This window comes from Scyliorhinus canicula, chromosome 3 (genome assembly GCF_902713615.1).
Source record: "Scyliorhinus canicula chromosome 3, sScyCan1.1, whole genome shotgun sequence".
Lineage (NCBI taxonomy): Eukaryota > Metazoa > Chordata > Chondrichthyes > Carcharhiniformes > Scyliorhinidae > Scyliorhinus > Scyliorhinus canicula.
Window position 1 is genome coordinate 167648483 of NC_052148.1, and position 27581 is coordinate 167676063.

The 27581-nt window shown below is 50.8% G+C and overlaps 2 protein-coding genes across 2 annotated transcripts in view; one reads left to right on the plus strand and one right to left on the minus strand.

The window, feature by feature from the left end:
• The window catches only part of coq2 (coenzyme Q2 4-hydroxybenzoate polyprenyltransferase), a 49006-nt gene that overhangs the window by 13509 nt on the left and 7916 nt on the right, over window positions 1–27581 (minus strand). Inside the window, exon 4 of the mRNA XM_038791688.1 lies at window positions 12504–12589. Coding sequence (XP_038647616.1) covers window positions 12504–12589 — 86 coding nt within the window. The remainder of the gene's footprint in view (window positions 1–12503; window positions 12590–27581) is intronic.
• Window positions 15407–27354, plus strand: LOC119963779 (carbonic anhydrase 13-like). The gene is given in 4 exon segments (XM_038793063.1): window positions 15407–16191; window positions 21651–21658; window positions 22416–22421; window positions 27336–27354. Coding segments are annotated over 4 exon segments (753 nt in total). The 5' UTR covers window positions 15407–15471.

A 27581-nucleotide genomic window follows, 5' to 3' on the forward strand; every position in this document is an offset into this window, starting at 1 on the left:
CTGAGCTAAAAACCCAGCTCCACCACACTCTGACATCACTTCAGTAATATGAGCTGCTCCATTTCTTAAAGGTACATTGCTTAAACATCCATTTCTTAAAGGTGCTCTCATATGACACTATCACACAAGATCGATTCTACTCTTAAAAACATTTTTTTAAAAATAAATTTAGAGTACCCAGTTCTTTTTTTTTCCAATTAAGGGGCAATTTAGTGTGGCCAATCCACCTAGCCTGAACATCTTTTTGGGTTGTGGGGCTGAGAGCCACGCAGACATGGGGAAAATGTGCAAAGTCCACACGGACAGTGACCTGGGGCTGGGATCGAACTGGGGTCCTCAGGGCTATGAGGCAGTAGTGCTAACCACTGCACCAGGGTGCCACCCTAAAATATTTGTTTAACATGCCTGCCATTTCCTTATTCTCTATTAGCCCAGTCTCTATGAGACCCACACTTAGCTCTGCTAATCTCAATATGTTTACATACGGTGTGCTTTTTATCCGTTTTGCAAATTATTTTGAAAATTTGGTGGTTGTAAAGCACAAGATAGGATTGCATCCAGCAGAAAGAGAACCATAAAAGACAAAGGGTGTAAGACAGACACCATGCTTTCACTTTGCAAGAGAGATCATTTGCTTCCTACAAAAATATGTGGTCTCAACAGGCTTAGAGAAGTTAAATTTACAAGTATAAAATTTCTATACAGTAATTTTTGGATATAGTGTTGAGTTGCACTACTTTGTAGTTTGTTTGAATCTTTACGATGAATGTTTTGTCAATAATAATTGAAATCAAACAACATATTAGGTCACCAGCTGTTTGAATTTATTGGTCTACAAGTCTATAACCATATGACCATATATCATTCCATGGGTGGTGCTGTTCTTCAGTCCCACATTAATCCTTGCTCTGTCGAGCACCACAATGGCATGCAGGCAAACAAACCCATCTTTCTTCTCTAAAGAAAACTTTCTCACTTCTAACAGAGCTATCTACAATACAATCTTTACCTGGTATCCCTTCTCCCCAACCTCAAGCCTCTGACTTTATACATTCAGACGATTTGAGGCTCGACCGTTCTACATTTCAGTTTGTCACGTTTGGAGGAACAGTTGCAGTACTCTGTTTCTGGAAATTGGTTGTCTCCATTAGATTCACTCTTTGCGCTCCTTCGAATTTCAATTCTCTTTATTGACAAGTCATCTGCTTTTTTCAGGCACTGTGGATTTATCCCATTCCTTCTGAAGGGAATGTTCATATCGTTCATTTCTAAAGTGGACTTAAATTTTCCACCATGTTCTTGTTGGACAATGATGTTTTTTGTAGTTTTGCTCACCCATCTTGTGATCCAACCAGGCTCCTTCCCTATGCATCACTCGGGGCTACTTTTTTGTACCTTTGCTCACCTGTCTTGTGATCTGGCCAAGTTCCTACACTCTGTGTCACTCGGGGTATTGCATTGGACTGCCACTCACTCTGGTAGGTTCCTCAACTTCCATGCTGGTAGTAAGCGTCTTCAAATGTTTCTTTAGTTTATAGTCTTAGTCACACGTCAGGCTTCAGCTGCTTATAGTCTTTAATTTCTTGGTATTCTGCTTTGGGTTAATTGTTTCAAAGCCACCTTTCATACCAGCGCTTATCTCCATGTTGTTTTATGGATTTGTTTGGTGTCTCACTGATGAGATCTTGAGACTCATATGTTTAAACTTGAACCCGTTTTTGTTAATCTTCAGTTCTGTACAGATCCCAGTTAATGTCATGCATGGTGCCGATGTCTCCATGCAGGCTCCTTTTAGACTGTTTTACAATTCTATTAACACGTGACTATATATCACACCATGGATAGTGTTATTCTCTATTCCCATGTTAATGCTAGCTCTGACGAGCAACTTTACATTACAATGGCATGCAGGTACACACAATGTAACACTTCCAGCATAGCAATTTAAATTTTCATTATGCCCTAAAATAAACATAATTCTGTGGTATGCTGTGTTGATGCGCAAGAGGTTTGGGAATCTTGTGCCTCATCAATATAAATGTAAGAAACTTAAAAACTGGGAGTGATGCAAAACAAGATGTTGACTCACTCTTGCCCATTTTATTACTCTTGCGAAGTCTGGGAAAGAAATCCGTATTCGTTAATCAGAGATTTCTTACAAAAAGGTCTTCTAAATCTCTACTCCATCCGAGGTTCATCCCAAAATAAAATCATGGAATTTACAGTGCAGAAGGAGGCCATTCGGCATATTGAGTCTGCACCGGCTGTTGGAAACAGCACCTTACCTAAGCCCATACCTCCACCCTATCCCTGTAGCCCATTCTAACCTTTTTTTACACTAAGGGTAATTTAGCATAGCCAATCCACCCAACCAGCACATCCCCGGACTGTGGGAGGAAACCGGAGCACCCGGAGGAGACCCACGCAGACACAGGGAGAACGTGCAGCCTCTGCACGCACCATGCAACGTGTGTTTAAAATCTAGCGGAAGGTGGTGACATGGGACTAAAATTTCTCTGGGTAGAAGATTCCCGATCATTCATTGCAACTTAGGCAAAAAACAAAATTGAAATCGTAGGAAAACAGCTGAAATGGCTTTTTAACCATAAGGGACCTTTAGAGGAACACGGGCCTGTGATCCAAGTGCTTCCAGAAATGTTGTTGATGACATTTTCCAGGTATTGAGCCGAGGTCATATAGTCTTAACTGCTTCCCCCAGTGACTCCACCAAACATACTGGATTAGCAAGACATATAAATACATATGAAGTATATGCCGAGTTCTTCCTACCTCCAAGAGTCTGTTACCAGGGACGATATTATTGCATGCAAATGCCACATTTGTATGGAAAATTATTTTTGTCCTCAAGACTGCATGTGAGGCTCCCTGCTCATGCTACTGAGATAGAGATCCCTCAAGTCAACCGCATATAGCCAGCCTTCCAGTCACATGCTTTAAATGATCTATAGGGACTTCGGGTGTGGCCATGGTGTGAGTGGTTGCACATTTGGCAGCTCCCGCTCATGGCGGTTTTGATGGTCCTTTTCCCGATTAATGGGCAGATGTTTTGACGAAAAAAGGTGCAGGAGTGGTGGAGGAAGAATATATTCCACCGGTGGATGGATACGTGGACCATTAGTGGTTTTAGGCGAAAGGAGCAGTTGGAGCAAAAACCTTTCCCTGCGACACAGGGAAAGATGACGGAGGGCAAGGGGTTAGCCCTACCATCTCAATGGTCGAAAGAGCAGCTGGTGGACTTCTTGAATGAGAAGTTCAGCCAACAGAGAAAAGAAGCTCTGGAAGACCTCGTGTATCTAGACCCGCTGAAGGTGGGGATCGATCATGTAGAACTGAGGTTGGAGATCCAAAATCGGGCGATCCAGAAGGAGGAGGAGATGGTGGGGGAGCATGAGGAGCAGCTCACTTCGTTGGCAGCTGAAATTGGGATGTTGAGGGATACCCAGAAGCGGCTCAAAGAGAAAGTGGAAGATCTGGAGAACCGCTCCCAGAGACAAAAATTGAGGAGTGTGGGGTTGCCAGAGGGCATTGAGTGAGCGGACGCCGGCTCTTATGTAGCCAAAATTCTGGAGACGTTGCTGGGGGAGGGGGCCTTTGAATGGCCCCTGGAGGTAGATCACCAGACAAGAATGTTCCCTTCCAGTCGTGGAACACTTCAGCAGTCAAGGGCATTCGGTCTGATCTTCGGGTAAGCGTTCTCCAAGTCGGCCTTCAGGACGCGCGACAACATAGAATCGCCGAGCAGAAACTGATAGCTAGATAGGTTCCGCACACACGAGTACGGCCTCAACTGGGACTTTGGATTCATGTCGCATTTCATTCACCCCCCCCCACCATCTGGCCTGGGCTTGCGAAATCCTACCAACTGTCCTGGCTTGAGACAATCCACACCTCTTTAATCTGTGATTATCCCTCTCACCAGTCATACCGTCTGGATCTGTAAAAACTTAATCACCTGCAAAGACTCGCATTCAAAGTATCATCTTGCATCACTGACTTTGTCTATATATGTGTTTGTGCAACCCACCTCTTCACTCACCTGATGAAGGAGCTGCACTCTGAAAGCTAGTGATTCCAAACAAACCTGTTTGTCTTTAACCTGGTGTTGTAAGACTTCTTACTATAGTACAGAGAAGGAGGTGCTGGAGTTTTTAAAGAGGATCAAGATAGATAAATCCCCGGGACCTGATGAAACATATCCCAGGACGTTGTGGGAGGCTAGGGAGGAAATTGCCGGCCCCTTAGCTGAGATATTTGAATCATCGACAGCCACAGGAGAGGTGCCTGAAAATTGGATGGAAGCAAATGTTGTGCCCTTGTTTAAGCAGGGCTGTAGGTATAAGCCTGGGAACTACAGACCGGTGAGCCCTGCTTCTGTAGTGGTTAAGTTGTTGGAAGGTATTCTGAGGGGAAGGATCTACAGGCATTTGGTCAGGCATGGGCTAATTAGGAAAAGTCAGCATGGCTTTGTAAGGGGAAAGTCATGTCTCATAAATCTGCTTGAGTTTTTTGAAGTGGTAACCAAGAAGGTAGATGAGGGCAGTGTAGTCAACGTTGTCTACATAGACTTTGCAAGGCCTGTGACAAGGTACCGCATGGTAGGTAGTTACAAAAGGTTAAATCTCACAGAATCCAGGGTGAGGTAGACAATTGGATATAAAAATGATTTGGATGAGAATGTAGGAGGCGTGGTTAGTAAGTTTGCAGATGACACCAAGATTGGTGGCATAGTGGATAGTGAAGAAGGTTATATAAGATTGCAACAGGAGCTTGACCAATTGAACCAGTCGGCCGATGAATGACAGATGGAGTTTAATTTGGGTGAGGTGGTGCATTTTGGTAGATCAAATCAGGGCAGGACCTACTCAGTTAATGGTAGGCAATTGGGGAGAGTTACAAAACAGAGATCTAGGAGTACAGGTTCATAGCTCCTTGAAGATGAAGTCACAGGTGGACAGGGTGGTGAAGAAGGCATTCAGCCGGTTAGGTTTTATTGGTCAGAATATTGAACACAGTAGTTGAGATGTCATGTTGAAGTTGTGCATGACATTGGTGAGCCCACAAATGGAATACTGTGTTCAGTTCTGGTAACCCTATTATGGGAAGGATATCGTTAAACTAGAAAGAGTGCAGAAGAGATTTACGAGGATGCCACCAGGACTTGATGGTCTGGGTTATAAGGAGAGGCTGGATAGGCTGGGACATTTTCACTGCAGCGTAGGAGGCTTAGAACAAAGAAAAGTACAGCACAGGAACAGGCCCTTCGGCCCTCCAAGCCTGCGCCGACCATGCTACCCGTCTAAACTAAAGTCTTCTACACTTCCGGGGTCTGTAACCCTCTATTCCCATCCTATTCATGTATTTGTCAAGATGCCCCTTAAACGTCACTATCGTCCCTGCTTCCACCACCTCCTCCGGCAGCGAGTTACAGGCACCCACTACCCTCGGTGTAAAAAAACTTACCTTGTACATCTCCTCTAAACCTTGCCCCTCGCACCTTAAACCTATGCCCCCTAGTAATTGACCCCTCTACCCTGGGAAAAAGTCTCTGACTATCCACTCTGTCTATGCCACTCATAATTTTGTAGATCTCTATCAGGTCGCCCCTCAACCTTCTTCGTTCCAGTGAGAACAAATCAAGCTTATTCAACCTCTCCTCATAGCTAATGCCCTCCATACCAGGCAACATCCTGGTAAATCTCTTCTGCACCCTCCCTGAAGCCTCCACATCCTTCTGGTAGTGTGGCGACCAGAATTGAACACAATACTCCACTTAGGGGTGATCTTATAGAGGTCTATAAAATAATGAGGAGCATAGATAAGGTAGATAGTCGACATACTTTCGCCAAAGGTAGAGAAGTCTAGAACTAGAGGGCATAGGTTTAATGTGAGAGGGGAGAGATACAAAAGAGACCAGAAGGGAAATTTCTTCACAGAGGGTGGTGAGCATCTGGAACGGGCTGCCAGAGACAGTGATAGAGGTGGGTACGATTTTGTCCTTTAAAAAGCAGCTAGACAGTTACATGGTCAGGGTGGGTACAGAGAGACATGGGCCAAATGCGGGCAAGTGGGACTAGCTTAATGATAGAAACTGGGCTGCATAGACAAGCTGGGCCGAAGGGACTGCTTCCATGCTGTAAACATCTATGACTCCATGACCTGGGGCCCCTGCTGGTGAGGGCATTGAATGAGGCAAAGAAGAAGGTGAGAGCCCCCCCACGATGTCGCACCCCTTAATTTCCTTAATTTTAAAGAGGGATAAGGACCCAGAGAAGTGTGGGTCCTACCGTCCAATTTAATTGCTGAACGTGGATACCAAGTTGTTGGCCAAGCACTTGGCCAAATGGATTGAGGACTGTGTACCGGAGGTGAAAGGGGAAGATCAGACAGGGTTTGTAAAGGAGAAGCATCTGTCGACCAATATTAGGCGTTTGTTAAACGTTATAATGATTATACCGGGGCAGCATGGTAGCATAGTAGTTAGCACAATTGCTTCACAGCTCCAGGGTCCCAGGTTCGATTCCCGGCTTGGATCACTGTCTGTGCGGAGTTTGCATGTTCTCCCCGTGTGTGTGGGTTTCCTCCGGGTGCTCCGGGTTCCTCCCACAGTCCAAAGATGTGCAGGTTAGGTGGATTGGCCATGCTAAATTGCCCTTAGTCTTGGGTGGGATTACTGGGTTTTGGGGATAGGATGGAGGTGTGGGCTTGGGTAGACTCTTTCCAAGAGTCGGTGCAGACTCGATGGGCCGAGTGACCTCCTTCTGCGCTGCAAGTTCTATGATCTATGATGCCCCCCGAGGGACGAAATGTGAAGGTAGCGGTTGCTATGGACGCGGAGAAGGTCTTGTTTTAAAAATATTTTTTTTTTTTTAAACTTTAAAAAACGATTTAGAGTACCCAATTATTATTTTTCCAATTAAGGGGCAATTTAGTGTGGCCAATCCACCTAACCTGCACGTCTTCGGGTTGTGGGGTTAAACCCATGCAGACATGGGGAGAATGTGCAAACTCCACATGGACAGTGACCCAGGACTGGGATTCGAACCCGGGTCCTCAGCGGCTGGAATGGGATTAATTGTGGGAGGTGCTGGGGTGGTTTGGTTTGGGCAGGGGTTTGTGGATTCTCCCCATTGCTCTTTGCCTTGCCGATACAGCCACTGGCAATGGCACTCTGAGCGTCAAGGGGTTGGCAAGGAATAGTGCGGAGGGGGTGGAGCATAGGATCTTGCTGTATGCGGACGATCAATTGTTCTCTATATTGAACCCACTGGAGGGTATTATGGCCATACTGGAGGAATTTGGCCGGTTTTCAGGGTACAAATTGAACATGGGGAAGAGTGAGGTTTTCCCAATCCAAGCGAGGGGGCAGGAGAGGAGGTTGGGTGAGTTGCCGTTTAAGATGGTGGGGGGCCGAGGTTTAGGTATCTGGGTATTCAGGTGGCGCGGGGGTGGGAGTAGTTGCACAAGTTGAATCTGTCCCGGCTGGTGGAGCGAATGAAGGGGGATTTCAAGAGGTGTGATATGCTTCCCCTGTCGCTGGCGGGGCAGGTGGAGTCTGTGAAGGTGACGGTCCTCCCGAGGTTCTTATTTCTGTTCCAGAACCTCCGGGTCTTTATTGCAAAGGCTTTTTTTAGGAGGGTTAATGGCCTGATTTCAGAGTTAATTTGGGCGTGTAAATCCCACGAATAAAGGACGTGCTGCTAGAGTGGAGACGGAGGGGGGGGGGGGGGGGGGGGAAGAGAGAGAGAGAGAGAGAGAGAGAGAGAGAGGAGTTGGCTTTGCCAAACTTGATGAATTATTACTGGGCAGCAAATATAGCCATGGTCAGGAAGTGGGTAAGGGGTCGGTATGGGAGCGGACGGAGGCAACCTCTTGTAAGGACTTGAGCTTTGGGGCACTGTTGACGGCAATCTGCTGTTCTCGCTGGCCAGATATTCCACAAGCCTCGTGGTGGTGGCATCCCTGAGTTGTGGGGACCATGGGGTCAGCAACTGAGGCTGCAGGGGGCCTCGGTTTGGGTACCGGTATGCAGGAATCATAGGTTTGCTCCGGGTGGGCTAGACGTGGGGGTGGCGACCCATGGGGATTGAGCAGTTTGGCGACCTATTCGTTGGGGGCAGCTTCTCGAGCTTGGAGGGGTTGGTGGAAGAATACGAGTTGCCCAGCAGGAATGGGTTCCAGTATTTGCAGGTGAGGGATTATGTTAGGAAGCAGGTACCGTCCTTTCATGACCTGCTGCCCCCAGGTTGCAAGACTAGGTGGTGTCGAAAACAGGGGTGGGCGAAGGTAGAGTGTTGGAGATCGCCAAAGAGCTAATGGATTGGGAGTGCGCCCCGATAGGAAATGAAAAATGAAAAAAATGAAAATCGCTTATTGTCAGGCTTCAATGAAGTTACTGTGAAAAGCCCCTAGTCGCCACATTCCGGCGCCTGTCCAGGGAGGCTGGTACAGGAATCGAACCGTGCTGCTGGCCTGCTTGGTCTGCTTTAAAAGCCAGCGATTTAGCCCAGTGAGCTAAACCAGCCCCTGGAGAGGACACACCTGAGCTGGGGAGGGAGTTGGGAGGCTGGGTTATGGGTGGAGGCTTTGAGGAGACTAAAGGCACCCTCTTCGTGTGTGAGGCTTAGCCTTATTCAGTTCATGGTAGTCCACAAGGCACATATGTTGGTGGCTGGGATGAGTAGGTTTTTTGAGAGGGTAGAGGATAGTTGTGGGCGGTGTGCGGGTGGGCCCGCGAACCATATCCCCATATTTTGGGCCTGTCTGAGCTGGAGGAATTCTGGCATGGGTTTGCTGATGTTATGTCTGAGGTGTTGAGGGTGAAGGTAGTCCGAAGTCCAGATTTCTGGAGTTTCGGAAGACCCGGGAGTTCAGGAGGCAAGGGAGGCTGATGTGCAGGCCTTTGCCTCCCTGGTAGCCCGGAGATGGATCTTATTGGAATGGAGGAACCCAGGGCCGCCAAAACCAGGGGTTTGGGTGAGTGACCTTGTGGAATTCCTCAGGTTGGAAAAGATTAAATTGGCCTCGAGTGGTACTACGGAGGGGTTTGCGTGGAGTTGACACCCATTCATTGACTATTTTGAAAACAGTTAAGATATCAGCAGTGCGGGGGGGGGGGGGGGGGGGGTTGTTGGGGGTCAAAAAACAGGGAGGTAAGGGTGGTGGAGGATAGCGGCAGGGAGAAGGGATGGTGGAGTGTTAGATTTTTATTTATTTGTTATTTGTATTCCTGTTTGCTTTCCTTTTGGTATGGTTATGTTTGATGTATATATATTTTTTCTAAAAATATTTTTTATTGTCCTCTTTTTTCGCATTTTCTCCCAGTTTTACACCCACCAACAATAAACAATAATCAGTATCAAATATGTCAATCCCCATATTAACAACAACAATCCCATCCTCCCACCAAACCCAAAACATTCACCCACATGTTCACATAAACAACTGACAAAAAGGAATCAGGAATCACCCATAGCCCGCATTAACACCCATCGCCCCCCCAACTAATGTTCCATGCTATCCAGTTCTTGAAAGTGCATAATGAATAATGCCCATGAATTGTAGAACCCTTCTGTCCTTCCCCTCAGTTCAAACTTAACCTTCTCAAGAGTCAAGAATTACAACAGATACCCCGCCACGCCAGGGCACAGGGTGGAGAGGTTGCTCTCCATCCCATCAGGATCCGCCTTTGGGCTATCAATGAGGCAACGGCCACAACAACTGCCTCCGCATCCGTTTCCAACCCTGGCTGGTTCGACACCCTGAATATGGCCTCCCGGGGGCCCAGGTCCAGTTTCACGTGCACCACTTTAGAAATTACCCTAAAAACCTCCTTCCAGTAATCCTCTAGCTTTGGACAGGACCATAACATATGAACGTTATTAGGCCCCCCCCCCCCCCCCCCCCCCCGCCCCGCGCGCGCGCCACGTTCACACGTCTTTTACTCCTTCAAAGAATTGGCTCATCCTCGCCCTCGTGAGGTGCGCCCTGTACACCACCTTCAGCTGTATCAGCCCCAACCTCACGCACGAGGTGGAGGTATTCACTCTCCGGAGCACCTCACACCAGAACCCCTCCTCCATATGCTCTCCCAACTCTTCCTCCCACTTTGCTTTGATCCCTTCCAGTGGTGCCTTCTCCTTTTCCAAAATAGCTCTGTAAACCGCTGACACTACCCCCTTCTCCATTCCCCGTCGTCAGCACCTCCTCCAGCAATGTGGAGGCTGGCTTCTCCGGGAAGTTCTGTATCTCCTTTCTGGCGAAATCACAAACCTGCATGTATCTAAACATTTCTCCCTGCTCCAGCCCAGACTTCGCTTCGAGCTCCTTCAATCCTGCAAGCCGACCCCTAAGAAACAAATCTTTCAATATCTTAATCCCCTTCTCCTCCCATTTCCGAAAATTTCCATCCCACCTCCCTGGCTCAAATCTGTGGTTCCCCTGAATCGGCATTTCCCTTGACCCTGCCCCCAACCCGAAATGTTGGCGAAACTACCGGACTCTCTGAGTACTTCCCCGGGGCTATCGGGAGCGGCGCTGTTGCTAGTGCTTTCACTCTCAACCCCCTGCACAAACTCTCCTCCATTCTGACCCACATAGGAGAGTGACTGGCAAGTTACCAGCCAGCCTGAAGTCATCAAACATCCATACAAAAAACAAGGTACTACTGAAGTTGGAAGCACTCAGCAAATCAGACTGTGTCCAAGAGATGAAAGAGTGCTTCACGTTTTAGCTTGATGACCATTCATCCGTTACAGGTGGCTGACTGCCACCTTCTCAACAGCAATTAAGAATGTGCATCGGGGACAGCACGGTAGGTGCAGTGGTTAGCATTGCTGCCTCACGGCGCCGTTCGATCCCAGCTCCGGGTCACTGTCCGTGTGGAGTTTGCAAATTTTCCCTGTGTTTGCGTGGGTTTCGCCTCCACAACCCAAAAATGTGCAGGGCAGGTGGATTGGCCATACTAAAATTGGCCCTTAATTGGAAAAAATGAATTGGGTACTCTAAATCCATTTTTTTTTAAAAAGGAATGTGCACCAAAAGCCTAGCCAGCAATGCTCACCTCCCACAAAATGTATATTTTTTAATTGTCTTGTATTCTGACAGGTCACAACCCAAAGCATCTATATATGTGGGGCTTCTAGGGAAAAGCAACAGAAAGGTTTGAAAGCCACCCAAAGAACAACAAATTAACGCTGAGCTGTGCCCTCCCTTATCTGGTTTGGATCCTATGTCCCTCCTGTGATTAGGAGTGCAATACCAAACAGTCACCCCGGGGGGGGACTGTTTTGGAACTAAGTTGAAGCCGGGGGATCCTGGACAGATGTTGATATTGTCTAAGCTGAGCTTTGGTTGGTATGTTGTAGGCCATACATGTCTATTTTCGGAGTTCTTTATAAATATCTCTGGCTTCAACAAGCTGGGTGAACAAGCTCCTGTCAGGGCTGGTCAGATTATGCACAATACATGTCCAAAATTCCAATATAAACTACTAGTCATTGAGGTTCAATGTCAGTTGTTCAGAGTCAGAAAATTACCCTTTAGTGTGGTCAAAAGAATCCATTTAACTTATTTGGTAAAATAATTTGACATTACAGGTAGATGTGCACACAGTTCAATCACTTATCATATTTGGAATTCTTTAATGTTACTAAGTTAAATATTCAAGTGGATTCCCAGTATAACCACAGCAATTAATCCTTCTGGAAAAGGAAATCCTTTCAATTTAAATACACCATCATTCTATGTCCTCTTATTTTACAATTGTTTATTCATCTACCCTTGGGAAAAGTCACAAATTAAATAATTTTATGGCAGCTTGATATACATGCACTATATTGGATTTTGATTGTCTGATCCCCTAATCTCACTGGCATACAAGGCAAATCATTCACCAAGTGGTTTCCAATGAAGGAATATGGATTAGTCTTCTCCTTGGTACATAAAGTAAATCCAGGGGTTGCAGAATAATTAACTAAATATTAGTCTCAGTTTACCAAATGTTTAAATTGTTACACCATTCACTTTGCAGCTCAACATATTGATCAGAAATTGAATTAAAGCTGAATTTGAATTCATTTTAAAGAAATTTTTTAATGTATTAACCGCTTATTATTACTTGGCAAAGTATAATAAAACATATTTCAGCTGTTTTATCTACACTGTGGTTTTAGAGGTTACTTATTATAATAATAATCGCTTATTGTCACAAGTAGGCTTCAATGAAGTTACTGTGAAAATCCCCTAGTCACCACATTCCATTGCCTGTTCGGGGAGGCCGGTACGGGAATTGAACCTGCGCTGCTCGCATTGTTCTGCATTAGAAGCCAGCTATTTAGCCCACTGTGCTAAACCTGCCCCATGTTCAATATAACATAGAACATATATTTAAAACATATTTCAGATGTTTTATCCACACTGTGGCTTTAGAGGTTACTTATTTCTTGGAAGATGAGCTACTAAGAAATCACAAAGGCTTTACACACCCAGAATTAATTGTGGCCAATACGTTAGTCTCTTCATCAGGGGGTAAATGATCACCAGTCCCAGCGATGCAGCTCCAAGCACAATGCTGTCAATAAAAAGAAATAGGCATCTCATATTACTTGGCAAAGTATAAGACCACTAGAGTCAACTGGATATATGTTGGTATTTTGTTAACAGTTTTTAGATTGTCCTTTCCATCAACACATTCACCTTCATATCAACTTTTTCTGGGGCTCTATGCAGCATTTCTCCAGGCTTTCCTCCAAAGTTGTGGCAGCTCAGGGATTTGCACCATTTCGGCTTAATGCATTACTGATCTTTTTTTAAAAAATATTTTTATTCTCCTCCTTTTTCACATTTTAACCCGAATAACACCCACCAACAACAAACAATAATCAACAACAAATATGTCAAACTCCATAACATTAACAACGATCCCAGCCTCCCACCAACCCCCAAACATCAGCCCGCATGTTTACATAAACAAATGACAAAAAAGGAATCAGGGATTACCCATAGCCATCTTTAATATACACGGCCCCCTACCCCCAACTCACCCACCCACCCCCCTCAATTAATGTTCAATGTTATCCAGTTCTTGAAAGTGCATAATAAATAGTGCCCATGACTTGTAGAACCCCTCCGAGCTTCCCCTCAGTTCGAACTTAACCTTCTCAAGGGTCAAGCATTCCAACAGGTCCCCCCGCCACGCCAGGGCACAGGGTGGAGAGGCCGCTCTCCATCCCAGCAGGATCCGCCTTCGGGCGATCAACGAGGCGTAGGCTATAATATCTGTCTCCGCACCCGTTCCCAACCCTGGCTGATCCGACACCCTGAATATGGCCTCCCGGCGACCTGGGTCTAGTTTCACACGCACCACCTTGGAAATTACCCCAAACACCTCCTTCCAGTACTCCCCTAGCTTTGGACAGAACCAAACATATGAACGTGATTAGCCCCCCCCCCCCGCCGCAACGCTCACACACATCTTCTACCCCTTCAATGAATTGGCTCATCCTCGCCCTCGTGAGGTGTGCTCTGTACACCACCTTCAGCTGTAACAGCCCCAACCTCGCACATGAGGTGGAGGCATTCACTCGCCGGAGCACCACACACCAGACCCCCTCCTCTATAACCTCTCCCAACTCTTCCTCCCACTTTGCTTTGATCCCCTCCAGTGGTGCCTTATCCTTTTCCAACATAGCTCCGTACACCACTGACACTGCCCCCTTCTCCATTCTCCTTGCAGTCAGCACCTCCTCCAGCAACGTGAAAGCCGGTTCCTCCAGGAAGCTCTGTCTCTCCTTCCTGGCAAAGTCCCGAACCTGCATATCTAAACACCTCCCTGCTCCAGCCCATACTTCGCTTCCAGCTCTCTCAATCCTGCAAATCGACCCCGAAGAAACAAATATTTTAGCGTCTTAATCCCCTTCTCTTCCCATTTCCGAAAGCTTCCATCCCACCTCCCTGGCTCAAATCTTTGGTTCTCCCGAATTGGCATTTCCCTTGACCCTGCCCCAACCCGAAGTGTTGGCAAAACTGCCTCCAGATTTTCAATGAAGCTATTATTACCGGATTCCCTGAGTATTTCCCCAGAATTATCGGGAGCGGCGCTGTTGCTAGTGCTTTCAGTCCCGACCGCCTGCACAAACTCTCCTCCATTCTGACCCACTGGGAATCAACCCCTCTGACCCAGCACTGCACCGTCTCCACATTTGCTGCCCAGTAGTAGTACATCAGGTTCGGGAGACCCAAACCCCCTGCCTGCCTTCCCCTCTGTAGCAGCACCTTCCTCACTCTGGCCACCTTCCCTCCCCATAAGTACATAACTGATCTTAGCTAACTTTAGAAAGTAAAGTCCAAAGTAGATAAAATTGTTCAAAGCTAAACCACTTTACAAGTTGGTACATGAATAGTGTGGCCACCTAAAATGGTCTCCCGCAAAGAGTGATGGGAAATGTGGTCAAGCTTGGGACACAGACAAGCGGCAGTTTGTATATTTGCAAGCTGCCGCCCAGACTTTATGCAGGACCTCACACCTGCTGAAGGCCATTCAAAGGTCTTCCCGGGACAATGGGCTCCAGATAGAAACTAACAATAAGTGGCAGACTCAGCGGCGCCTGCTTGCCTTATTTGGGAAGGCCGACATGCCCTGGGCACTAATCGCCGTGGCCGACCTGGACCCACCCAGCCATCAAGGTGCCCGCCCCTAACTGGCCAGGATCGATTAGTGTGATCAAGACCCTATTGATCCATTAGATCCTCCCCTGGGACCGCCCAAAAGGGCAAGAAAGATCGAAGGATAAGAAGAACTGTACAGCCAGCATTCGCTCTCTTTTGGACCGGCTCTTGCGCCTAACATCCGACTGCAGCACAGCTACTGACACCAGCCAAGTTCAAGGGCCCGCAACATCCACCGAAGGACGACAATCAAGCACAGACAACCTACCAGAACTCCAGCCGCCAGAAGTTAGAAAACAGTTAAGGCCGTATCTACTCTATATCGGTCGGTCATCTGGAAGTTAAGTCAAGGTCGTTTAAGTGTGTTAGTTATAGCCTTGGTGTGCATGAACGCGCGATTACTTAAGTAAATAATCTTGTGTTTAATAAATGAACTCTGATTGAACTAAAATACTTGTGTGATTATTTCGCCACCGTACGGGTTAAAACATACACTGTGGTTATAAAAGAATAGCAATTGCTCCTTTTTCACATGTCTTATCAAAAAGGTGCATTATATAACTTAAAATCACCCACAATGCATTCAGAAGAGAAATTGATCTATTCTCTATTAATATAGTTGTACTGTTCACGTTAATGATTCAGTTGAAGTAGACGTAAAGGAGGTTCTGCCGATTACCCTGCTTGATCAACACTTCATTGAGGGACCAGGTATCGGCTTCTGCCATCGGGGCGGATCAGTCAGGGGTTTGTGTGTCTGAGCCTGGGGTCAGGGAAGCTGCGGCAATGTCGGGATGTTCCTGGGGATACGGACCCAAAAACGGTCCAGACCACTGGCACAAAATGGGGTTCCCCATAGCTAAGGAAGGTACCCGCCAGTCACCCATCAAGATCAAGAGTCAGGAAGACAAGTACGACTGTAACCTGAAGCCACTGAATCTGAGCTATGATCCAGCCAGCTCCAAAAGTATCAGCAACACCGGATTCTCCATCTAGGTAGATTTTGACGATCGTACGGACCGATCAGTGCTGACAGGTGGCCCACTTTGTGGAAAATACAGGCTACGTCAGTTCCACTTCCATTGGGGAGCCTGTGATGGTCATGGCAGTGAACATGTAAATGATGGAAAAACCTTTGCTGGAGAGCTTCACCTGGTGCATTGGAATGCAGAAAAGTATAGTTGCGTTGGCGAGGCTGTTAAAGCACCTGATGGTTTGGCTGTCATTGCTGTCTTTCTGAAGGTGCGTGATTCAAATTCAGCTCTGCAGAAGATTGTCTGTTCTCTGGAGTGTCTTAAATCAAAGGATTATAAAAGCGAGTTTAAAGACTTTTCCCCTTGTTCTCTGCTGCCTTCTTGTCTCCAATATTACACCTATCTAGGATCCCTGATCACTCCACCCCTGTGTGAGAGTGTAATCTGGCTTGTGCTTAAGGAACCTGTCACTATCGGCGCAGATCAGATAGCAAAGTTCCGCTGTTTGGAGTTTGGACCAAATGACCCCATGGTAAACAACTACCGACCTCCTGAACTGCCCCTGTGTAGCAGTACATTTGCCCTGATGTGCCCCCCCCCCCCCCCCCTCCCCCTCGCCCACCACCACTATTTACTTGGACAACCAAGCACACAACACCTTTTTAAGCACAAGTTAATAAAATTGGGGCATCCAGATTGGTCTAACTAAGCAGATTGTTATCGTATTCCTGGAACTTCCTGAGCCTAGCCAATTTAACAAATCCTGAAGCAGTAATTTCATCTGTTGAAAATAAGACATGAAGGCAGTCGGTAATTTAGTGAAGAATTAATCTGTAGCACTGACTATATTGTTCAAGTTTAATGAAAATAGTTTTTTTTAGTGATGCTTTTTAAAAAATAATTTTTATTAAGATTTTCACAAAATATAAACAACAAAACAATATTCACAAAACAACCATGGCAAAAACCCAAGAACAACACCCGCCCAACTACAAAAGCAACTGCAAACAAAGAAAAAAAGCAAACAACAAAAGGGAAAGAGATAAACCCGCCACATCCCACAAACCCATGTACACAGTTCTCCCTCCCACCGAACCAAACCTCCCCCCCCCCCGCCGGTTGCTGCTGCTGCCGGCCTATTTCCCTACCATTCCGCCAGGAAGTCCAGGAAAGGCTGCCACCGCCTAAAGAACCCTTGTAATCCCCTCAGGTCAAATTTCACCTTCTCTAATTTGATGAACCCCGCCATATCATTGACCCAGGCCTCCACGCTTGGGGGCCTCGCATCCTTCCACTGAAGAAGAATCCTCCGCCGGGCTACGAGGGACGCAAAGGCCAGGACACCGGCCTCTTTCGCTTCCTGCACTCCCGGCTCCACTGCAACCCCAAAAATTGCGAGTCCCCAGCCTGGCTTGACCCTGGATCCCACCACCCTCAACACCGTCCTTGCTACCCTAATCCAAAACTCCCCCAGGGCTGGGCACGCCCAAAACATATGGACGTGGTTCGCTGGGCTCCCCGAGCACCTAGCACACCTGTCTTTGCCCCCGAAAAACCTACTCATCCTCGTCCCAGTCATGTGGGCCCCATGCAGCACCTTGAACTGTATCAGGCTAAGCCTCGCACAGGAAGAGGAGGAATTCACTCTCTCCAGGGCATCCGCCCACGTCCCCTCCTCACCCAGCTCCTCTTCCCATTTACCCTTCAGTTCCTCCACCGAGGCCTCGTCTACCTCCTGCATTACCCGGTATGTGTCCGAAATCCTCCCTCCTCCAACCCACACCCCTGAAAGCACCCTGTCCCGCACCCCACGTGGGGGCAGCAAGGGGAACCCCTCCACCTGCCGCCTGGCAATCGCCCTAACCTGCATGTACCGAAACATGTTCCCCGGGGGGAGCCCAAACTTACCCTCTAACTCCCCCAAGCTCGCGAACCTCCCCTCCACAAACAGGTCCCTCAACCTCCTAACCCCTACCCTGTGCCAGCCCAGAAATCCGCCATCTATGCTCCCTGGGACGGGACTTCCAGTTGCGGCTATGCGGAGCTAAGCCACACATTCGGCAGCTCCTGCTATTTAGGGACTTTTGGGCCGTTTCGAGGGCCCCAAACGGAGCTGTTTCTACGCATCCCGGTGGGGGAAGGTGCCTGGAAGAACTTGCCCCACACTATATGGTGCTCACCTGGAGTGGGAAGAAGAAAAAGGCTGCAGTAACTCCCCCAAAAAAAACGGGGGAAGAAAAACAAAATGGCGGCCGGCACTCCTGCTATTTAGGGACTTTTGAGCCGTTTTGAGGGCCCCAAACGGCGCTGTTTCTACACATCCTAGTGGGGGAAGGTGCCTGGAAGAACTTGCCCCACATTATCTGGTGAAAAAGGCTGCAGTAACGCCCCCCAAAAAACGGGTGAAAAAAAACAAAATGGCGGCCGGCGCTCCCGCTATTTAAGGGCTTTTGGGCCGTTTTGAGGGCCCCAAACAGTGCTGTTGCTACATATCCCGGTGGGGGAAGGTGCCTGGAAGAACTTGCCCCACACTATATGGTGAGAAAGGCTGCAGAAACGCCCCAAAAAAAACGTGGGAAGAAAAACAAAATGGCGGCCGGCGCAACACCCGAGGACTGGTGGAAGTGGGCGCAGGAGCAACAGGCCTCGCTCCTACGTTGTTTTGCTGAGCTGAAGGCTGAGCTGCTGGACTCCATGAATGCAACTGCGACCAAGCTGCTTGGGACCCAGGCGGCACAGGAGGAGTCTATTCGGGGGTTGCAGCGGCAGGCCGTTGAAAGAGAGGAGGAGGCCGTGGTCCTCGTTGGGAAAGTGGAGTTGCACGAGGCACTTCATAAAAAGTGGCAGGACCGCTTGGAGGAGCTGGACGTTCGCACGAGGCGAAAGAATCTGAGGATCCTGGGCCTGGCGGAGGGGCTGGAGGGGTCGGATCTCCCGGCGTATGTGACCACGTTGTTGAGCTCGTTGATGGGAGCAGGGTCCTTCCATTTGCCCCTGGAGCTCGAGGGAGCGCACAGAGTGATGGCCAGGAGGCCCAAGGCAGATGAGCCCCCGAGGGCGGTGCTGGTGCGGTTCCACCGATTCAGTGACCGGGAGTGTGTGCTGCGCTGGGCCAAGAAAGAGAGGAGCAGTAAATGGGAGAATTCGGTAGTGAGGATCTACCAGGACTGGAGTGCGGAAGTGGCTAAGCGGCGGGCCAGGTTCAACCGGACGAAGGCGGTGCTTCATGCTAAGCAGGTCAGGTTTGGAATGCTGCAGCCTGCGCGCCTGTGGGTGACATACAAGGACCGGCACCGTTACTTCGAGTTCCCGGAGGAGGCGTGGGCCTTTGTACAGGCGGAGAAGCTGGACTTGAACTAGGGCCTGGGAACATACTTTGGCCGGCGTTGTTTCCGCTGTGGCTGTTTTGTTCCAACTGTTTCAACTTTTTCAACTTCGAAATGTGTGTTATGTATGCTGGTTTTCTTTTTGCTCTGTTTACGGGTGGGTTTGTCTGTTGGGTATGGTTGTGGGGTAGGTGGGGAGTGTTGGGGGTTTGTGTTCTATATGTTCTCTTCTGTACGGGGCTGGGGATTGAGGGGAAACTGGATTTTGGGGAACTGCGTCAGAAGGATGGGGTGTGGCATTGTGAAAGCGCGGGCTTTCCTCTGGTTTCCCGCGCTGCGGGGCAGGGGGGTGGAGCTTGCGATGGGGGAAGGGCCTCTACGGGTCTTTTTTCCCGCGCTGCAATAATGCCAAGGAGGTGTGGCAAGAGGGGGATGACCCCAAGCCGGGAGGGGATAGGTTTTGGCGGGAGCTGCCGGGGTCAGCAGAAGTCAGCTGACTCACGGAAGTACCATGGAGGGTGCGTCGCGGCTAGGAGGGGTCCTAGCCTGGGGGGGGGGGAGGGGGGTGGGGGGGGATACCGGGTTGCTGCTGGAACGACTAGGAAGGAGCCGATGAGGGCCGGGGGGGAAGAGGAGAGGCGCTATCGCCATGGGGAACGGGTCGAGCGGGGTATGCTGGCCTGGGGCGAACATCTGCCAAGCTATGGCTAGTCGGCAGGGGAGGGGGGCGGGTTGCCCTCTGATCCGGCTGATTACCTGGAACGTGAGGGGGCTGAACGGGCCGGTTAAGAGAACCAGGGTGGTCTCCCATCTAAGGGGGTTGAAGGCGGACGTGGCTATGCTCCAGGAGACCCACCTGAAGGTGGCGGACCAGGTCCGTCTGAGGAAGGGGTGGGTGGGGCAGGTTTATCATTCAGGATTGGACGCAAAGAACCGGGGGGTGGCGATTCTAGTGGGGAAGAGGGTGGCGTTTGAGGCGGCTGAGGTGGTGTCGGACAAGGAGGGCAGATATATCATGGTGAGGGGTAGGCTGCAGGGAGAGAAGGTGGTGCTGGTGAACATATATGCCCCGAATTGGGATGATGCTGGCTTCATGAGGCGCTTGTTGGGCCGCGTCCCGGACCTGGAGGCAGGGGGCCTGATCATGGGGGGAGATTTTAACACAGTGCTGGATCCCACACTGGACCGGTCCAGTTCAAGGACGGGTAGGAGACCGGCGGCGGCCAAAGTGCTGAGGGGATACATGGACCAGATGGGAGGGGTGGATCCCTGGAGGTTTGGGAGACCGAGAGCGCGGGAGTATTCCTTTTTCTCTCACGTCCATAGGGTTTATTCCCGGATAGACTTTTTTGTCCTGAGCAGGGGGTTGATCCCGAGGGTGCAGGATGCCGAGTATTCGGCCATAGCGATTTCGGACCATGCCCCGCACTGGATTGATCTGGAGATGGGGGAGGCGCGGGACCAGCGCCCGCTCTGGCGCCTGGATGTGGGGATGCTGGCGGAGGAGGAGGTGTGTAAGAGGGTTCGGAGAAGCATTGAGGGGTATCTGGTTACCAATGATACGGGGGAGGTCCAGGTGGGGATGGTCTGGGAGGCTCTGAAAGCAGTGATCCGGGGGGAGCTGATCTCCATCCGGGCCCACAGGGAAAGGAAGGAGAGGAAGGAGAGGGAGAGACTGGTGGGAGAGCTTCTGGAGGTGGACAGGAGATATGCGGAGGCACCGGAGGAAGGGTTGCTGGGAGAACGGCGCAGGTTGCAGGCCAATTTTGACTTGCTGACCACCAGAAAGGCGGAGACACAGTGGAGGAGGGCGCAGGGTGCGGTATATGAGTATGGAGAGAAGGCGAGCAGGATGTTGGCGCATCAGCTCCGTAGGCGAGATGCGGCTAGGGAAATTGGGGGAGTGAAGGATGGGGGTGGAAATGTAGTGCAGAAGGGGACAGAAGTAAACGGGGTCTTTAGGGACTTTTACGAGGGATTGTACCGGTCGGAACCTCCGAGGGGGAGAGAGGGGATGGAGAGCTTCATGAACAGGCTATGTTTCCCAAGGGTTCAGGAGAGGCTGGTTGAGGGGCTGGGGGCGCCGATAGAGTTGGAGGAGCTAGTCAGGGGGATCGGGCAAATGCAGTCAGGTAAGGCCCCGGGGCCGGACGGGTTCCCGGCAGAATTTTACAAAAAATATGCGGACCTGGTGGGTCCCCTGCTGGTGCGAACTTTCAATGAGGCGTGGGAGGGGGGGGCTTTGCCCCCGACGATGTCGCGGGCACTGATCTCTTTGATCCTAAAACGGGATAAGGACCCCTTGCAGTGCGGATCATATAGGCCTATTTCACTCCTTAACGTAGACGCTAAGTTGCTGGCGAAGATCCTGGCTACCAGGATAGAGGATTGTGTGCCAGAGGTAATTCATGAAGATCAGACAGGGTTTGTCAAGGGGCGGCAGCTCAACACGAATGTGCGGAGACTGCTCAATGTTATCATGATGCCGGCAGTGGAGGGGGAGGCGGAGATAGTGGTGGCGCTGGATGCAGAGAAGGCGTTTGATAGAGTTGAATGGGGGTACCTATGGGAGGTGCTGGAGAGGTTTGGATTTGGGGAGGGATTCATCAAATGGGTGAGGCTGCTTTACGCGGCGCCGATGGCGAGTGTAGTCACAAATGGAAGGAGATCGGAGTATTTTAGGCTTTATCGTGGGACCAGGCAGGGGTGTCCCCTGTCCCCCCTGCTCTTTGCACTGGCGATTGAACCGCTGGCCATGGCGTTGAGGGAGTCAGGGAAGTGGAGGGGTCTGGTGCGGGGGGGGGAGGAGCACCGGGTATCGCTGTATGCAGACGACCTGCTGTTATATGTGGCGGACCCAGAGGGGGGAATGCCGGGGGTGATGGAACTGTTAGCGGAATTTGGGGGCTTCTCGGGCTATAAGCTGAACTTAGGAAAGAGCGAGGTATTTGTAGTGCACCCGGGAGATCAGGAGGAGGGAATTGGGAGGCTCCCCTTCAGGAGGGCAGTGAAGAGTTTCAGGTACCTGGGGGTGCAGGTGGCCAGGAGTTGGGGGGCTCTTCATAAGCTTAACTTCACCAGACTAGTGGAACAGATGGAGGAGGAATTTAAAAGGTGGGACATGGTGCCGCTATCGCTGGCGGGCAGAGTGCAATCCGTCAAAATGACGGTTCTCCCGAGGTTCTTGTTCCTCTTCCAGTGCTTGCCCATCTTTATCCCTAGGGCCTTTTTTAAAAGAGTGACCAGCAGCATCATGGGATTTGTTTGGGCGCATGGCACCCCAAGGGTGAAGAGGGTCTTCTTGGAGCGGAGTAGGGATGGGGGGGGGCTGGCGTTGCCCAACCTCTCGGGGTATTACTGGGCGGCCAACGTGTCGATGGTGCGTAAGTGGGTGATGGAGGGGGAGGAGGCAGCATGGAAACGGATGGAGAGAGCGTCCTGTGGGGATACAAGCCTGGGGGCCCTGGTAACGGCGCCGTGGCCGCTCCCTCCCACGAGGTATACCACGAGTCCGGTGGTGGCGGCTACCCTCAAGATTTGGGGGCAGTGGAGGCGACATACGGGAGAAGTGGGGGGCTCGATGGAGGCTCCGTTAAGGGGGAACCATAGGTTCGTCCCGGGGAACATGGATGGGGGATTTCGGGGATGGTATAGAGCGGGCATTAGACAGCTGAAGGACCTGTTTATCGACGGAAGGTTTGCGAGCCTGGGGAAGTTGGAAGAGAAATTTGGGCTCCCGCCGGGAAACATGTTTAGATATCTGCAGGTAAAGGCATTTGCTAGACGGCAGGTGGAGGGATTCCCTGCGCTCCCCGCGAAGGGGGTGAGTGACAGGGTGCTCTCGGGGGTCTGGGTCGGGGAGGGGAAGATATCCGATATCTACAAGCTTATGCAGGAGAAGGAAGAGGCGTCAGTAGAGGAGCTGAAAACGAAGTGGGAGGGGGAACTGGGGGAACAGATCGAAGACGGGACATGGGCTGATGCCCTGGAGAGGGTAAATTCTTCCTCCTCGTGTGCGCGGCTTAGCCTCATCCAATTCAAGGTGCTGCATAGGGCCCACATGACTGGGACGAGGATGAATAGGTTCTTTGGGGGTGAAGATAGGTGTGCCAGGTGCTCGGGGAGTCCAGCGAACCATGCCCATATGTTCTGGGCATGCCCGGCATTGGAGGAGTTCTGGAAGGGGGTGGCGAGGACGGTGTCAAGGGTGGTGGGATCCAGGGTCAAGCCAGGATGGGGACTCGCGATCTTTGGGGTTGGGGTAGAGCCGGGAGTGCAGGAGGCGAAAGAGGCCGGTGTGCTGGCCTTTGCGTCCCTAGTAGCCCGGCGAAGGATTTTGCTACAGTGGAAGGACGCGAGGCCCCCAAGCGTGGGGACCTGGATCAATGACATGGCGGGCTTTATTAAGCTTGAGAAGGTTAAATTCGCCCTGAGAGGATCGGTGCAAGGGTTCTTTAAACGGTGGCAACCTTTCCTCGACTTTCTGGCTCAACGATAGGGTACTGGGACAGTAGCAGCAGCAACCCGGGGGGGGGGGGGGGGGGGGGGGGTGGGTGGGGGTGGGTGGGGGGGGGGGGGGGGGGGGGGGCGTTGATTATGTTAGCTTATTTTATTTAAATTTGATTTATCTAATTTTAATTTATGGTTAAGTTCTCTTGTTTGGGGGGGGGGGTGGGGGAATGTGATACATGTGATGTTACGGTATGGGGGGAATTGTGGGTGTTATGGGGCTGTTAGTTGCATATTACTGCTTTTTGCTATACTTTTTGTTATATTTTCTGCAAAAAATTCCAATAAAAAAAATTAAAAAAAAAAAAAAAATGCTCCCTGGGACAAACCGATGGTTCCCCCGTATCGGGGCCTCGATCGAGCCCCACACAGCTCCCCTATGCCGTCTCCATTGCTCCCAAATTTTGAGGGTAGCCGCCACCACCGGGCTTGTGGTATACCTCGTTGGAGGGAGCGGCAACGGCGCCGTTACCAGCGCCTCCAGGCTCGTGCCCACACAGGACGCCACCTCCATCCTCTTCCATGCTGCCCCTTCCCCGTCCATTACCCACTTACGCACCATCGCTGCGTTGGCAGCCCAGTAGTACCCACAGAGGTTGGGCAACGCCAGCCCCACCCTATCCCTGCCCCATTCCAAGAAACCTTGGAGTCCCATGCGCCCACACAAATCCCGTAATACTCCTGTTGACCCTCCTAAAAAAGGCCTTCGGGATAAGGATGGGGAGGCACTGGAACAGGAACAAAACCTCGTGAGCACCGTCATCTTAATGGACTGCAACATTCCCGCCAGTGACAGCGGTAACATATCCCACCTCTTGAACTCCTCCTCCATCTGCTCCACCAACCTTGTGAGGTTGAGCTTGTGCAGGGCCCCCCAGCTCCCAGCCACCTGGAGTCCTAGGTACCTGAAGCTCTTCCCTGCCTGCTTCAGTGGGAGCCTACCAATCCCCTCCTCCTGATCCCCCGGGTGCACCACGAACAACTCGTTCTTGCCCAGGTTCAGCTTATACCCAGAGAGCCCCCAAATTCACTAAGAATCCTCATCACCTCCGGCATCCCCCCCACCGGGTCCGCCACATACAGCAACAGGTCGTCCGCATAAAGCGACACTCGATGCTCCTCCCCACCCCGCACCAGGCCCCTCCAGTGCCCTGACTCCCTCAACGCCATGGCCAGGGGCTCGATTGCCAACGCAAAGAGCAAGGGGGACAGGGGACACCCCTGTCTCGTCCACCGGTACAGCCGAAAGTACTCCGACCTCCTCCTATTTGTGGCTACACTCGCCATCGGGGCCTCATAGAGCAACCTCACCCAACGGACAAACCCCTCCCCAAACCTCTCCAACACCTCCCACAGATACCCCCACTCAACCCTATCAAAGGCCTTCTCCGTATTTAATGCCACCACTATCTCCGTCTCCCCTTCCACAGCCGGCATCATAATAACGTTGAGGAGCCTTCGTACGTTTTTATTCAACTGCCTTCCCTTCACAAACCCCGTCTGGTACTCATGAATGACCCCCGGTACACAATCCTCTAATCCTGTGGCTAAGATCTTTGCCAGCAGCTTGGCGTCTACATTTAGCAGCGAGATCGGCCTATATGACCCACACTGCAGAGGGTCCTTGTCCCGCTTCAAGATCAAGGAAATCAGTGCCCGTGACATAGTTGGGGGCAAAGCCTTTAACCAGCTCAATCGGCGCCCCCAGTCCCTCAACCTGCCCCTCCTCCATCCTCGGAAATCGCAGCTTGTCCAAGAAGCGCCCCATTCCACCCCCCTCCACCGGGGGTTCAGATCGGTACAGTTCCCCATAGAAGTCCCTGAAGACCCCATTAACATCTACCCCCCCTCCGCACCACCTTCCCAGCTCTATCCGTCACTCCCCCAATCTCCCTGGCCGCGTCCCGCTTTCGGAGCTGGTGTGCCAGCATCCTGCTCGCCTTCTCCCCATATTCATACACCGCCCCCTGTGCTTTCCTCCACTGAGCTTCCGCCTTTCTGGTAGTCAATAGGTCGAAACTGGCCTGAAGGCTATGCCTCTCCCCCAGCAATCCCTCCTCCGGAGCCTCCGCATATCTCCTATCCACCCTCACCATCTCCCCTATCAGTCTCTCCCTCTCCCTCTGCTCCCCCCTCTCCCTATGGGTTCGGATGGAAATCAACTCCCCTCTAATCACCATCTTCAATGCCTCCCAGACCGTCCCCACTCGGACCTCCCCGTTAGCGTTGGCCTCAAGGTACCTCTCAATACACCCCCAAACCCTCCCGGCCACCTCCTCATCTGCCAGCAGCCCCACTTCCAAGCGCCAGAGCGGACGTTGGTCCCTCTCCTACCCCAGCCCGAGGTCCACCCAGTGCGGGGCATGATCTGAAATGGCAATGGCAGAGTATTCAACATCCTCCACCCTCGAAATCAGCCCCCTGCTCAGGACAAAAAAAATCAATCCTCGAATAGGCCTTATGCACGTGGGAGAAAAACGAGTACTCCCTGGCCCTTGGCCTCGCAAACCTCCAGGGATCCACCCCTCCCATCTGATCCACAAATCCCCTCAACACCTTAGCCGCCGCTGGCCTCCTACCCGTCCGGGACTTGGATCGATCCAATGGGGGATCCAGCACCGTGTTGAAGTCCCCCCCCATGATCAGGCCCCCCCACCTCCAGGTCCGGAATGCGGCCCAACATACGCCGCATAAACCCCGCATCGTCCCAATTTGGGGTGTAAACATTCACCAACACCACCCGCTCCCCCTGCAGCTTACCACTCACCATCACATACCTCCCACCCCTGTCAGCCACCACATTTAACGCCTCAAATGACACCCTCTTTCCCACCAGGATCGCCACCCCGCGACTCTTCTCATCCAGCCCTGAGTGGAATACTCGGCCCACCCATCCCTTCCTCAGCCGAACCTGGTCCGCCACTTTCAAGGTGTGTCTCTTGGAGCATGGCCACATCCGCCTTCAGCCCCTTCGAGTGCGCAAACACCCGAGCCCGTTTTACTGGCCCATTCAGCCCCCTCACATTCCAGGTTATCAGCCGGATCCGAGGGCTCCCTGCCCCCCTCCCCTGCCGATTAGCCATAACCCATCCCCTGCTCACCACTGGCCAGCGTCCCCCGCTCGGCAGTTCCCCACGGCGGCAAGTCCCCCCCCCAGCATGCCCTGCATCCTCCAGCTCCTTCCTGACCATTTCAGCAGCAACCCGGTAACCCCCCCCCCCCCCAGGCTAGGACCCCTCCTAGCCGCGCCCCTCCCTTCATCGCACTCCCATGAGCCAGCTAACTTCTGCTGACCCCGGCGACTCCCGCCCTACCTCCGACTCCTCCCCACGTGAGACTACTCCTCCTCCTTCGTGTCCATCAGCAGGCACTCCTCCCCCCCACCCGCTCTTATTGGTCTTAATCGGTGATTATTGGTTTCTCGCCACGACGCAGCGGGATCCTGATCTCACCAACGGGAGAGGGCCACTTTGATTGGAAACTGATTGGCTCCCGGTATGGTTCCCGATTTTTGCCTCTTTTGGTATCTAACCTGCCCGCTCGTTCGCCCACCCGCCGTGACGAGGCTGGCAGGTCGCGGCCATAATCACTTTCCCTTTATTGTTGGTGTGAGAAAATCCTAGAACTTTTCGCTAACAGATTTTGGGAGCACTTTCACCATGCATAGTGGTTCACAAAGGGCCACATGCATCTTCTCAAGAGAAAATAATAATTGGCAATAAAAGCCAACTGCTCCCATTTCTAAGGAATGAATATAAATAGCTGAGAAACATGTACAGCAATGTCGTGAGTCTGGGATGATTGCCTCCCCCAACAGCATAACCTGTTTCCCTTATGCTAGGTATTACTCCAGCCACTGAAGTTGATCCCATACTGACTTCAGAATGTAGCCCAAAGGAGCCTTGGTAAAACTGAAATTAAAATTAAATTAGTAATTCTTTATCAATTGTGTAATGGTTCTACATATTGTAAAGTAAATAAAGCTGTCAGTGCCAGATTAAACATTATGCTGACTGCCTTTAACAGGGAGATACTGCCCTCTTCAGGCCTTTTACAAAAGGGACAGATTTAGAATTTATTTATTTAC